This window comes from Lampetra planeri, chromosome 82 (genome assembly GCF_965212315.1).
Source record: "Lampetra planeri chromosome 82, kcLamPlan1.2.h2, whole genome shotgun sequence".
NCBI classification, from domain to species: domain Eukaryota; kingdom Metazoa; phylum Chordata; class Hyperoartia; order Petromyzontiformes; family Petromyzontidae; genus Lampetra; species Lampetra planeri.
In genome coordinates this window covers 1,435,470-1,449,660 of record NC_136186.1, presented here as the reverse complement: position 1 = coordinate 1,449,660, position 14,191 = coordinate 1,435,470, and the positions used below count along the sequence as shown (strand labels likewise).

At 40.9% G+C, this 14,191-nt stretch overlaps 1 protein-coding gene across 1 annotated transcript in view; it reads right to left on the bottom strand.

The window, feature by feature from the left end:
- LOC144738381 (uncharacterized) overlaps nucleotides 1-14,191 on the bottom strand; it is a 47,190-nt gene that overhangs the window by 16,045 nt on the left and 16,954 nt on the right. The window contains exon 3 of the mRNA XM_078621419.1: nucleotides 5,407-5,658. Coding sequence (XP_078477545.1) covers nucleotides 5,407-5,658 — 252 coding nt within the window. The remainder of the gene's footprint in view (nucleotides 1-5,406; nucleotides 5,659-14,191) is intronic.

Genomic DNA, 14,191 nt, shown 5'->3' with positions numbered 1-14,191 from the left:
ATAAAGACCTGCTATGTTAAAAATGACTGATCGTTCCTTATTGCTACAATGTTCATAGCGAACACGTGTGGAGGCGAGTTTCAGGTGAAGCATCTCCATCACACAAGTTTACCCTTACCTGGCAGCATCGTGGCAGTCCGCTGGTCACACTCGCTACGTCACACTCACGTGCTGTAGGGCGGGGCTCTGTCTGCTCAGTGACGCTGTTTTCATTCATTTAGCACCACGAGCGGGGAGTCTCATCCCTGTAGTTCCCTGTTGTGGTGGCGCATTCCTACCACGTTTCCCTTAAATGACGACACAATATAAAAACAATTTGTTTGTTCCAATACATAATCATACACGAGTACACATATACACCCCATGTCCACACACCCACACACGAGTGGACATACACAGCGCTGTCGAAACATTCACGAATGTGCATACACACTGCTTCATACATACACACACGGGTGCACATGCATACAAGTGCGCATACACACACGAGTGTACATATTGAAGTCATGGGCTTAGTTTATTTGCATGAAGTCTTTTTCACATTCATACTTCCATTTGCTTGCCATTGCTACGGCACACTGGTTCGGATTATTCTTCCCATTTATGAAATCTCGCTAGAATCATTTGCATTTTCTTCATTAACTTATTTGCATTCAATTGCTATTCACGGTACTAAAGCTCCTCATATCTAGCAACATACCTAAGCTCATGTGCTTAAGTCTAAGTAGGAATATGCTGAATCATCGTTCGCTTCAGTTTGAATAGGGATGGGCATCTCCTTGAACAAGTATGTGCATGTTGTTAGTTTGCACATTTACAATGGCCTGTAAGCTGTGATCAATTTATCGGCTTTATCTGTGAAAATAAATATAAAATGTTGCAATGCTGATGGAGATATTCTAAGAGGTGCATGCTTTATAGCGCGGTGACTTGATTTTATGGATATTTTTAAGGACTCTTGTTGATGGTGTGTCTAAACAACGAAGGTTATTTGTTATATTCGATCAATTAAAATGGTTACAATTGCTCTGGATACCCATCTGGATGGTATAGTTTGTAAGTGTTGTTTATTATTATAACCATTATCAGTCTATAGCAGTGTGTATTTACACTGATGTGTATGTACAGTGATGTGTGTGTTTTTATTTACCACGTGTTCTCACGGTAAGTGCATTGAATGTGGAGGGGTTACCAGCCCCTCGCAACAGTCCGGAGATCTCGTGGGCCTCTGTGATGTCTATGAGCCTTCCCTCTCGGACATTGACCACAGCGTTACCGATCTTTACCGCTGATGAGGTAGGGGGTTGTTTTTACATAACTTTACTCGTGGGCAGCGGAATGCCAAACAACAGGAAGAGTGGCTCTTCTTCTGAACAAAATAATGAAGGAGCATGGGATCGTGGCGGTGAGCTGTAGGAAGCTGTATGCCCCACGCGTGGAATGGTGATTGTTCCTGCCTGCAATGAAGGTGAACATCAGTGTAGGAATGCAGGCAAGGCTGATTAGTCATATGCCTTTCATAATATCCCATATTAGAACCATACTGCTCGAATGAATGCGAACTGCGGGCTGCGGGATTTGAATTGCATTATAATCACTCGTATCACATTGTGGTCGTTATTAGATTCACACAATCCACTGCTGGATCTGCCTCCTCAATGGATTCGAGAGTAGGATGGCGACAGCGCCGCAGCAGGCTGCAGTCCCGGATCGCTCTCACAATTTATCAACCGTAACTACACCTCGTACCTTACCCACTTCTTTACTCACCACCGCTCTTCTTACTTTCATCTTCCATCATATAATTTATTTTATTATTTTCATTATTACTTTGGCGGCAGATCCCTGCACCCAACCCCGCCAGCCTCCGTGTTCACTGCACGCGCCCCGCGGCGCTACAACAGCTGACAAATGCCGGCTGCTGCAGTGTCACACAACCCGCTTAAACTGCCGAATCGCACAGAAGATTGTATGATAATAAATAGTATAAAAGTGTAATGTTTAATATAATGTATAAGGTAATATATAGTATCGTAATTGAATAGTGAATATACAGCAGTGTGGTATACAGTAGGGTGGGTAGAATAATACATACTGTAATATTATAATGTATAGTCTAAGGTGGTGTATAGCAGAGGTGTGGACTCGAGTCATGTGACTTGGACTCGAGTCAGACTCGAGTCATGAATTTGATGACTTGCGACTCGACTTGGACTTGCATAACAATGACTTTGTCCCACCTATGAGATGTGGACTCGAGTCATGTGACTTGGACTCGAGTCAGACTCGAGTCATGAATTTGATGACTTGCGACTCGACTTGGACTTGCATAACAATGACTTTGTCCCACCTCTGGTGTATAGTAATACAGTATATATTTTAATGTTGGGTTTGTCTATGGCAGTATATAGTACGGGGTAGATTCGTGTGATGTAAGAGAAAAAAGTGTAGCTGGAGGCATATTCTATTTTTTGCGACGTAAAATTGTAACGTATGAATTACTGTTAGTAGCTCAGCTTATTGGAGAGTATATTTAGTATACTGATGATACTGATGTAGTTTATATTTTAGTTTTTTAAGTGGTGGTTTAGTTACTGCAGCTTCATACTATTAACATTCCTTCCCTTTATTAATGCTAACCCTACTCCCTCCCTTTGATGCTGCTAATCCTGCATAATGCACGGGCATAATATGACTTTGAAACCCCCCGTCCACCTCCTACGCATTCCACAAGTAGTGACTAATCCCATATTTGCATTTCAACATAATACGTATGTACATCTCACTGCATAATTGTACACTTCCGTTTGAATAAGGATGTGCATCTCCATGCATAATTCCGTGCTTCGTGTTAATTTGCTATTATTGACCCCCCAATGTCCTCTAAACTGCTGCAAGTTTAGAGGATTATAAAGCGACATGCAGCCTGAAATATCAAAATTGGTGATCTCGAGCTTGATTTGGAATAAAATGTGCAAGTTTATACTGTACTGACATTGTTTTATAAATATATTTAATGACAATCGTGTTGAGCGGGGTGCTTCTAGAAAGCGAGTGTTTTATATTATAATTTCTGCCATGAACTTTAAACAATGATCTGAATGGTTTAGCTTGTAAGCGTGGTTTATTATAATGTCCATATTAAAGGTTTTTGGGTTAGATCGCTTAAATATATAAATGTGTCGTTGAAACCCGCCACCACCCGACAAAGCCAACTTGTTAGGGTTGTCACGTAAACAGAACATGCAAATGTGTCACTAGTACAGCACACCGGTGTGTTGGAGAGCCAAGCCACAACATTTACAATGTGAGTACGACGTTTCTCCTGTAATTAAAACTAGCTTCATCAGTCGACAGCCAGATTTGGGAAGTCTCACTGTTTTGTTTCTTATATAGAAGCATAGATGTTGTGACCACTCAGCGGGGCATCTAAGATTCATATCGTCAGCCTAACCTGTGAAAATAATGACAAAACCCCGCTATACAAGTATACTACTGTTTGTATGTACATGGATCTGTACTTCTGTGTATGTCCACTCGTGTGTGGGTGTGTGTACATGGGAGTGTATATGTGTACTCGTGTATGATTATGTATTGGAACAAACAAATTGTTTTTATATTGTGTCGTACAAATCATTTAAGGGAAACGTGGTAGGAATGCGCCACCACAACAGGGAACTACAGGGATGAGACTCCCCGCTCGTGGTGCTAAATGAATGAAAACAGCGCCACTGAGCAGACAGAGCCCCGCCCCTACAGCTCGTGAGTGTGACGTAGTGAGTGTGACCAGCGGACTGCCACGATGCTGCCAGGTAAGGGTAAACTTGTGTGATGGAGATGCTTCACCTGATACTCGCCTCCACACGTGTTCGCTATGAACATTGTAGCAATAAGGGACGATCAGTCATCTTTAACATAGCAGGTCTTTATTGTTCTGCAAGTATATTAACGTTAAAACTCGTACAAACACATGCACACTCGTGTGTGAATGCACACCGCTGTATATACAGTCGCGTTTGGATGCACACTCGTGTGTGTATGTCTACTCGTCCGTCTTTTAAGGAAGGATATGGTAGCAATAACGTACAATCAGTCATCTTTAAAAACAGTCTTTATTAATCTGCAAGAAAACTCACGTTAATACTCGTATAGAAATCTTTATTAACACGCAAGCTCAAACAGGAAAGGAACTAGGCAAATTATTTCTCAATTTGGAATCAAACAGTTAAAACAGATTCTTAAAATCAAAAACGTAAACGTCGATTTCCCCTTTGACATTCTTTTCCACTGAAGCTATTCGTCCAGAAGTCCAAGCCATCAAACACAGGAACAACGAACGTGCAATCCACGCACACTCTTAAACCTATTATTTTAAGTGAATTAATTTATTACACAATGATGAAAATTAATGAAAATGTTTAAAATATTGAGCAAAGTTGTGATCACTGACTTTCTCCAACTTTAGCTCAACAAGACCACTTAACCACGAGAGTAAAATCAGGAATTGAACCACCTCACAACCACTGCGCATCACACCACATCAACAAGTAATCCGATCGGACGACAAAGCACCACCTTAACGTGACGAAGTCTAGAATAAACCTCAACACTCAAGACACGGAATTCAACACAAACACTACGACAAAATGAATAACAGGAATGGGCAAATCTTAAAAGAAGACGGCACACCCAGATCAGTAGCTGTGAGAAGATGACAACACATGGCAACTTCTACCATAAACACCACACATTTAACAGAGCCGATGATCCAACTACGAGACGAAGCAATGTATCTATCGAAGTATAAAATTGTTGTCATCCTGAAATGAGTGAACACTTCTGGAACTTATCAGGAACACTTTTATCTGAACACAATGTAGAGCATTAACAACATCACTCTCGCTTGAAATCCTAGAAATCACTGAAAAAAATATATAAGAGACAGAAATATGACTCTCCAGCCACTCCAATACATAAATCCATCTCTCAGGTTGCAACTGCATGGGCTCGAAAGAGGAATTTCGTTTAGGACTCATGACAACATTTGTACTCTTTGCTTGATGATTCCTGTGAAGTGTTGCTGACTGTGAAAATGCTTCCAACACACAGAGCAATCGAATGGATTTATTACATTGATTACATTAGCTTGGAGTTGTGCTGGAAATCACTGATATAATCAATTTCACCTTATAAATTGATCTAACAGAGACACAAACGTGCACATTCCAGGACTTTAACAGAAGTACTCAATACTTTGATTATCCAGGTTCGAAAGATTCATTTTTTTCAGGACTAATTGCAGCACTTTGTATTGCACCTTTTGATTTCACTTCCCTATCATTGCTGATCTTCTCATGCTTGTTTCGGGGTGATGACCGTGTGAAGATCTGACTTCCTTGCAAATGCCTTCCCGCACACAGCGCAATTGAATGGCTTCTCGCCCGTGTGTGTTTCTTGGTGACTGTTAAGAGTTGATTTCTGTGAAAATGACTTCCCACACTCAGAGCACTTGAATGGCTTCTCGCCCGTGTGTGTTTTCTGGTGACTGTTAAGAGTTGATTTCCGTGAAAATGACTTCCCACACACAGAGCAATTGAACGGCTTTTCGCCCGTGTGTGTTTTCTGGTGACGGTTAAGAGTTGATTTCAGTGAAAATGACTTCACACACGCAGAGAAATTGAATGGCTTCTTAACCGTGTGTGCGTGGCGCTGTGGAGAGTTTATCTGCTCCATGTGACTGATTCTTCAGAGCAGAGGAACAGTCGCGGGTGTTGTTGAGAGTTAAAGGTACCCTTTAAGCTGCGTGGATGTCTGGCTCAAATCGCCAAAAAGCAAACTCTCACTACCGTCTAACTGAGACACAGTAACGTCTCGTAAGTCGGACGACACACGATTACCAGTGTATCCACTAGCAAAGTCACTTACTTGTTGATGCACGGCGTATCGATGTCCCTGTAACCCGTCTGAAGAGATCGCCACAAACTCTCCCAGTCGCCACGCAATCGTGCTCGCCAAGGCTGGGTCTAGCAGAAGGGTAATCTGCAGAGCGAGGAGTCGAGCCTCTTTCCTCAGTGAAATTCCTCTCCAAATGGTCTTGAGGTCTGATTTTAAGCTCCTTATAACTCCCCTCTAGCATCCAAATCCTTTGTTCTCGTCTTGGCCTATCATGGACCTTGCATTAAATTTATTTTTTTACATTAACAAACTGCATATCAAACAACATAGCTTAGCTAATCTGGCCATTGTTATTAAACCTTAATATGTATGTGCATCTCACTGCATAATTGTATGCATAATTCAGTGTTTCCTGTGAATTTGCTAATATTCGCCCGGCTATGTCCTGTAAACTGCTGCAGGTTTAGAAGATCTAACAGCCACATACAGTTCGAAATATAGAAATGAAGATGTCGAGTTTGATTTGGACTAAGAGGTGCAAGTTTATACTGTGATGAACCTGTTTAATAAACATATTTAAGGACACTCGTGTTGAACGTGGTGCTTCTAGCAAACAAGTGTGTTATATTATAATTTACGTCATAAACTTTAAATAATCATCTGAATGGTTTAGCTTGTAAGCGTGGTCTTTAATAAAGTAATGCAACAAGAACAATCAACCACCTTTTAGTCTGTAACATACGACCTTCGGTGTGTATATACACCAGTGTGTTTGTGTTCAATATTTTGCACGTGTTTAATATTTTGGACGTGTTTTTACGGTAATTGCATTGAATATTGAGGGGTTACCAGCCTCTCGCACCCGTCCAAATACCTCGTGGGCAGCTGTGGTGGCTACGAGCCTTCCCTCCGGGACATTGCTCACATCCACCACAGCGTTACCGTCTGACACGGTCAATGAAGGAAGGGGGTTGTTTTTGCAAAACTTTACTCGTGGCAGGGGAATGGCAAAGAACAGGGAGTGCCTCTTTCTGATTAACAAAAAACGAATGAAGGGGGCGTGGGAGCGTGGCGTAAGGTGTGGAAAGCTGTAAGTCACAGGTATCATTCGAATTGGGTCAATGACACCAGCACACAAATGGTGGGGTCGTTTGGAATGATGTTGCATTGATGAAATATGAATTTCTCGACGTTGTATTTCATGATCTTTAAATTAAATTTTTGCTTTTAGAATTTACAATCTGCATATCTAGCAACAGAGCTTCGCTAATCTTGCCATTGAGCTTAAGCCTGAATACGTATATTCATCTCACCGCATAATTTGCATTCATTTGCTACTATATTCACCCTGCAATATGCTGCAAAATGCTGCCAGTTCAAATGCGTTACCAGGGAAATGCAGACTGAAGTATTAAAATTGTGATTTTGGAATTTGAGGTGCAAGTTTATACCGTGCTGACTTTGTTTTATAAATATATTGAAGTACTTGTGTTGATATGAGCGCTACAGAACAATCAAGGTGATTTGTTTAATTTAATCCACGCAAATTATTACGATTGCTGTCATACACTTTTAACGATAATCGACATGGTATTGCCTGTAAGCGTGTGTGTATTTACACTGCTGTGTAAGTACACTTGACTTTGACTCGTGTGTGTACGTGTTTGTTGTAAGCATTGTACAGTTAACGGACGCTCAGATAACTTTAAAAAATCAGATTTTTATTAATCTGCAAAAAAATATTGACGTTAATATTGCTGTGCATGCATACTCGCGCGTGTGTAGAGGTAGTGTAGTGGTTAGCGCACAGCTCACTTCTCGCTCACGTTAAATTCATGCTCACGGCCAACACCAGCGACGATTATCTGAACAGTATGTAATTTAATGTTGGGTTTGTCGATGGCAGCATATAGAACGGGGTAGACCCGTGTGATGTAAGGGAAAAAAGTTTAGCTGGAATGTATTACTTACTGTTAGTAGCTCAGCTTATTGGAGAGTATATTTAGTATACTGATGATACTATGTAGTTTATACTTTAGTTTTTTACGTGGTTGTTTAGTCACTGCAGCTACATACTATTAACATTCCTTCCCTTTATTAATGCTACCCCTATCCCCTCCCTTTGATGCTGCTATTCCTGCATAAATGCACGGGCATAATATGACTTTGAAACCCCCCGCCCACCTCCTACGCATTTCACAAGTAGTACTAATCACATATCTGCATATGCTAAATTCCTCTTGATTTGCAAATTAATTTGTAAAGGCGCTCTTCCCCTTACAACCCAGCTTAAATATACGCTCCAAGCGTGGTGGTGTTTCATTCAGACGCTGTCTCCCCGACAGACCTGTTCTTCACCTGAGGACGGCTGTGTGCGTTGTGGCCGAAACGTCGTGAGAATTATTTTATTATGTTTTATTTTTATTATTTCCCTTATACGTAACTTTACCGAAAGAACCAAGAAGATTATTAATCGATATTTACGTGTTTGATTTGAGAATATTTTATAACTGTTGCATTCCTGAAAGTGATATAAATTTCCTAGTTTGTTAACCGTTTGACCAAGCGAATTGATAAAAACATTTAATGCGAGTTTTACTGTTAATATTCTTGCAAATCAATACAGACCTGATTTGTTTTTAAACATGACTGATCGTACGTTATTGCTACCATATCCTTCATTAAAAAAACACGGACGAGTAGACATGCACACACGAGTGTGCATCCAAACACTGCTGCATTTAAAAAGCGGAGTGCATACACACACCAGTGTGCATATACAGGGTGTACATACAGACATACAACGCAGTGTACATACACAGCAGTGTATGCACACAAGGATTGCGTTCCACTGCGAACACGCACGATTGTACATACATGTGCAGTTCACACCTATGCACCCTTAGCCCATTGATCGTGATGATTATGAATAACATATTACTAGATCTAACAACTGAAACAATAAATATGCTCATCGAGTTTTGATTTGGATTGTGTGGTTAAATACTGTAAATAGCTATTCAAATTCATTGAGATTGCACATTCAGCAAATTCTAATGCGGCCACATTGCGATTCTAATAATTATAGTGCAATTCTAATCCCTCACCCCCAGTTCGCATTTCCGTCCCTAGGTTCGCATATATAAACATATGACATCCATACATATGAGTATCATGGGATTATTAGGTAGGAGGTCATAGAATGAATCTAACTCATTTGCCTTGCTTTCATCCCTCGACTGATATTCATCTTCGGTGGATGCATGAGCAACCACCACTCCCCACGGTAGCCTGGGGCTGAGAGCTTTCCACACCTTACGCCACTCTCCCACGCCCCCTTGATCCGTTTTTTTTCTCAGAAGAAGAGCCCCCTGTTGTTTGGCATTACCCAGCCTCGAGTAAAGATCGGAAAAAAGAATCCGCTACCGCATCCGCGGTGCCGGACGGTAACGCTTGGATGTGAGCAATGTCCTGGAGGGAAGGCGCGGAGCCACCACAGAGGCCCACGAGGTCTCTGGACGGGTTCGAGGCGCTGGTAACATCTCCATTTTTAATGCAATTATCATTAAAAAAAACATCCAAAATATTAAACACATACACACGAGTTTAACATGTAGGATTTCGGGACCAATAGCATCCATAATAGAGGTTGTTAGGTCAGATCGCTGAAGTATAGAAATGTGTCTTTAAAATAAAACATTACATAAATGCATGCCGACAAAGGGCAGCGTACTTCAATAGAGCTCAGCTGCGTGGTCAACACATGAGACTTCCCAAAGCTGACTGTCGACTGATGAGGCTAGTTTTAATTACAGGCGAAACGTCGTACTCAGATTGTAAATGTTGTGGCTTGGCTCTTCAACAAACCGGTGTGCTGTACTAGTGACAAATTTGCATGTTCTGTTTACGTGACAACCCTTACTAGTTGGCTTTGTCGGGTGGTGGCGGGTTTCAACGACACATGTATATATTTAAGCGATCTAACCCAAAACACCTCTAATATGGACATCATAATAAACCACGCTTACATTCAGATGATTATTCAAAGTTCATGGCAGAAATTATAATATAAAACACTCCTTTCTAGAAGCACCCCGCTCAACACGATTGTCCTTAAATATATTTATTAAACAAAGTCAGTACAGTATAAACTTGCACATCTTATTCCAAATCAAGCTCGAGATCACCAATTTTGATATTTCAGGCTGCATGTCGCTTTATAATCCTCTAAACTTGCAGCAGTTTAGAGGACATTGGGGGGTCAATATTAGCAAATTAACATGAAGCACGGAATTATGCATGGAGATGCACATCCTTATTCAAACGGAAGTGTACAATTATGCAGTGAGATGTACATACGTATTATGTGGAATGCGTAGGAGGTGGGCGGGGGGTTTCAAAGTCATATTATGCCCATGCATTATGCAGGATTAGCAGCATCAAAGGGAGGGAGTAGGGTTAGCATTAATAAAGGGAAGGAATGTTAATAGTATGAAGCTGCAGTAACTAAACCACCACGTAAAAAACTAAAATATAAACTACATCAGTATCATCAGTATACTAAATATACTCTCCAATAAGCTGAGCTACTAACAGTAATTCATACGTTACAATTTAAGTCGCAAAAAATAGAATATGCCTCCAGCTACACTTTTTTCTCTTACATCACACGAATCTACCCCGTACTATATACTGCCATAGACAAACCCAACATTAAAATACATACTGTATTACTATACACCACCTTAGACTATACATTATAATATTACACTATGTATTATTCTAACCACCCTACTGTATACCACACTGCTGTATATTCACTATACAATTACGATACTATATATTACCTTATACATTATATTAAACCTTACACTTTTATTCTATTTATTATCATACAATCTTCTGTGCGATTCGGCAGTTTAAGCGGGTTGTGTGACACTGCAGCAGCCGGCATTTGTCAGCTGTTGTAGCGCCGCGGGGCGTGTGCAGTGAACACGGAGGCTGGCGGGGTTGGGTGCAGGGATCTGCCGCCAAAGTAATAATGAAAATAATAAAATAAATTATATGATGGAAGATGAAAGTAAGAAGAGCGGTGGTGAGTAAAGAAGTGGGTAAGGTACGAGGTGTAGTTACGGTTGATAAATTGTGAGAGCGATCCGGGACTGCAGCCAGCTGCGGCGCTGTCGCCATCCTACTCTCGAATCCATTGAGGAGGCAGATCCAGCAGTGGATTGTGTGAATCTAATAACGACCACAATGTGATACGAGTGATTATAATGCAATTCAAATCCCGCAGCCCGCAGTTCGCATTCATTCGAGCAGTATGGTTCTAATATGGGATATTATGAAAGGCATATGACTAATCAGCCTTGCCTGCATTCCTACACTGATGTTCACCTTCAGTGCAGGCAGGAACAATCACCATTCCACGCGTGGGGCATACAGCTTCCTACAGCTCACCGCCACGATCCCATGCTGCTTCATTATTTTGTTCAGAAGAAGAGCCACTCTTCCTGTTGTTTGGCATTCCGCTGCCCACGAGTAAAGTTACGTAAAAACAACACCCTACCTCATCAGCGGTAAAGATCGGTAACGCTGTGGTCAATGTGAGCAATGTCCGAGAGGGAAGGCTCATAGACATCACAGAGGCCCACGAGGTCTCTGGACTGTTGCGAGGGGCTGGTAACCCCTCCACATTCAATGCACTTACCGTGAGAACACGTGGTAAATAAAAACACACACATCACTGTACATACACATGAGTGTAAATACACACTGCTATAGACTGATAATGGTTATAATAATAAACAACACTTACAAACTATACCATCCAGATGGGTATCCAGAGCAATTGTAACCATTTTAATTGATCAAATATAACAAATAACCTTCGTTGTTTAGACACACCATCAACAAGAGTCCTTAAAAATATCCATAAAATCAAGTCACCGCGCTATAAAGCATGCACCTCTTAGAATATCTCCATCAGCATTGCAACATTTTATATTTATTTTCACAGATAAAGCCGATAAATTGATCACAGTTTACAGGCCATTGTAAATGTGCAAACTAACAACATGCACATACTTATTCAAGGAGATGCCCATCCCTATTCAAACTGAAGCGAACGATGATTCAGCATATTCCTACTTAGGCTTAAGCACAATGGCCACATGAGCTTAGGTATGTTGCTAGATATGAGGAGCTTTAGTACCGTGAATAGCAATTGAATGCAAATAAGTTAATGAAGAAAATGCAAAGGATTCTAGCGAGATTTCATAAATGGGAAGAATAATCTGAACCAGTGTGCCGTAGCAATGGCAAGCAAATGGAAGTATGAACTTGAAAACGACTTCATGCAAATAAACTAAGCCCATGACTTCAATGTGTACACTCGTGTGTGTATGCGCACTTGTATGCATGTGCACCCGTGTGTGTATGTATGAAGCAGTGTGTATGCACATTCGTGAATGTTTCGACAGCGCTGTGTATGTCCACTCGTGTGTGGGTGTGTGGACATGGGAGTGTATATGTGTACTCGTGTATGATTATGTATTGGAACAAACAAATTGTTTTTATATTGTGTCGTACAAATCATTTAAGGGAAACGTGGTAGGAATGCGCCACCACAACAGGGAACTACAGGGATGAGACTCCCCACTCGTGGTGCTAAATGAATGAAAACAGCGCCAGTGAGCAGACAGAGCCCCGCCCCTACAGCTCGTGAGTGTGACGTAGTGAGTGTGACCAGCGGACTGCCACGATGCTGCCAGGTAAGGGTAAACTTGTGTGATGGAGATGCTTCACCTGAAACTCGCCTCCACACGTGTTCGCTATGAACATTGTAGCAATAAGGGACGATCAGTCATTTTTAACATTGCAGGTCTTTATTGTTCTGCAAGTATATTAACGTTAAAACTCGTAAAAACACATGCACACTCGTGTGTGAATGCACACCGCTGTATATACAGTCGTGTTTGGATGCACACTCGTGTGTGTATGTCTACTCGTCCGTCTTTTAAGGAAGGATATGGTAGCAATAACGTACAATCAGTCATCTTTAAAAACAGGTCTTTATTAATCTGCAAGAAAACTCACGTTAATACTCGTATAGAAATCTTTATTAACACGCATGCTCAAACAGGAAAGGAACTAGGCAAATCAAACAGTTAAAACAGATTCTTAAAATCAAAAACGTAAACGTCAATTTCCCCTTTGACATTCTTTTCCACTGAAGCTATTCGTCCAGAAGTCCAAGCCATCAAACACAGGAACAACGAACGTGCAATCTACGCACACTCTTAAACCTATTATTTGAAGTGAATTAATTTATTACACAATGATGAAAATTTATGAACATGTTTAAAATATTGAGCAAAGTTGTGATCACTGACTTTCTCCAACTTTAGCTCAACAAGACCACTTAACCACGAGAGTAAAATCAGGAATTGAACCACCTCACAACCACTGCGCATCACACCACATCAACAAGTAATCCGATCGGACGACAAAGCACCACCTTAACGTGACGAAGTCTAGAATAAACCTCAACACTCAAGACACGGAATTCAACACAAACACTACGACAAAATGAATAACAGGAATGGGCAAATCTTAAAAGAAGACGGCACACCCAGATCAGTAGCTGTGAGAAGATGACAACACATGGCAACTTCTACCATAAACACCACACATTTAACAGAGCCGATGATCCAACTACGAGACGAAGCAATGTATCTATCGAAGTATAAAATTGTTGTCATCCTGAAATGAGTGAACACTTCTGGAACTTATCAGGAACACTTTTATCTGAACACAATGTAGAGCATTAACAACATCACTCTCGCTTGAAATCCTAGAAATCACTGAAAAAAATATATAAGAGACAGAAATATGACTCTCCAGCCACTCCAATACATAGATCCATCTCTCAGGTTGCAACTGCATGGGCTCGAAAGAGGAATTTCGTTTAGGACTCATGACAACATTTGTACTCTTTGCTTGATGATTCCTGTGAAGTGTTGCTGACTGTGAAAATGCTTCCAACACACAGAGCAATCGAATGGATTTATTAAATTGATTACATTAGCTTGGAGTTGTGCTGGAAATCACTGATATAATCAATTTCACCTTATAAATTGATCTAACAGAGACACAAACGTGCACATTCCAGGACTTTAACAGAAGTACTCAATACTTTGATTATCCAGCCATTCCAGCAGCCATTTCTCATTATCAACCCGCACGGGGTCGAAATAGGAATTGTCGTCAGGACTCATTACATCCGCTACATCAA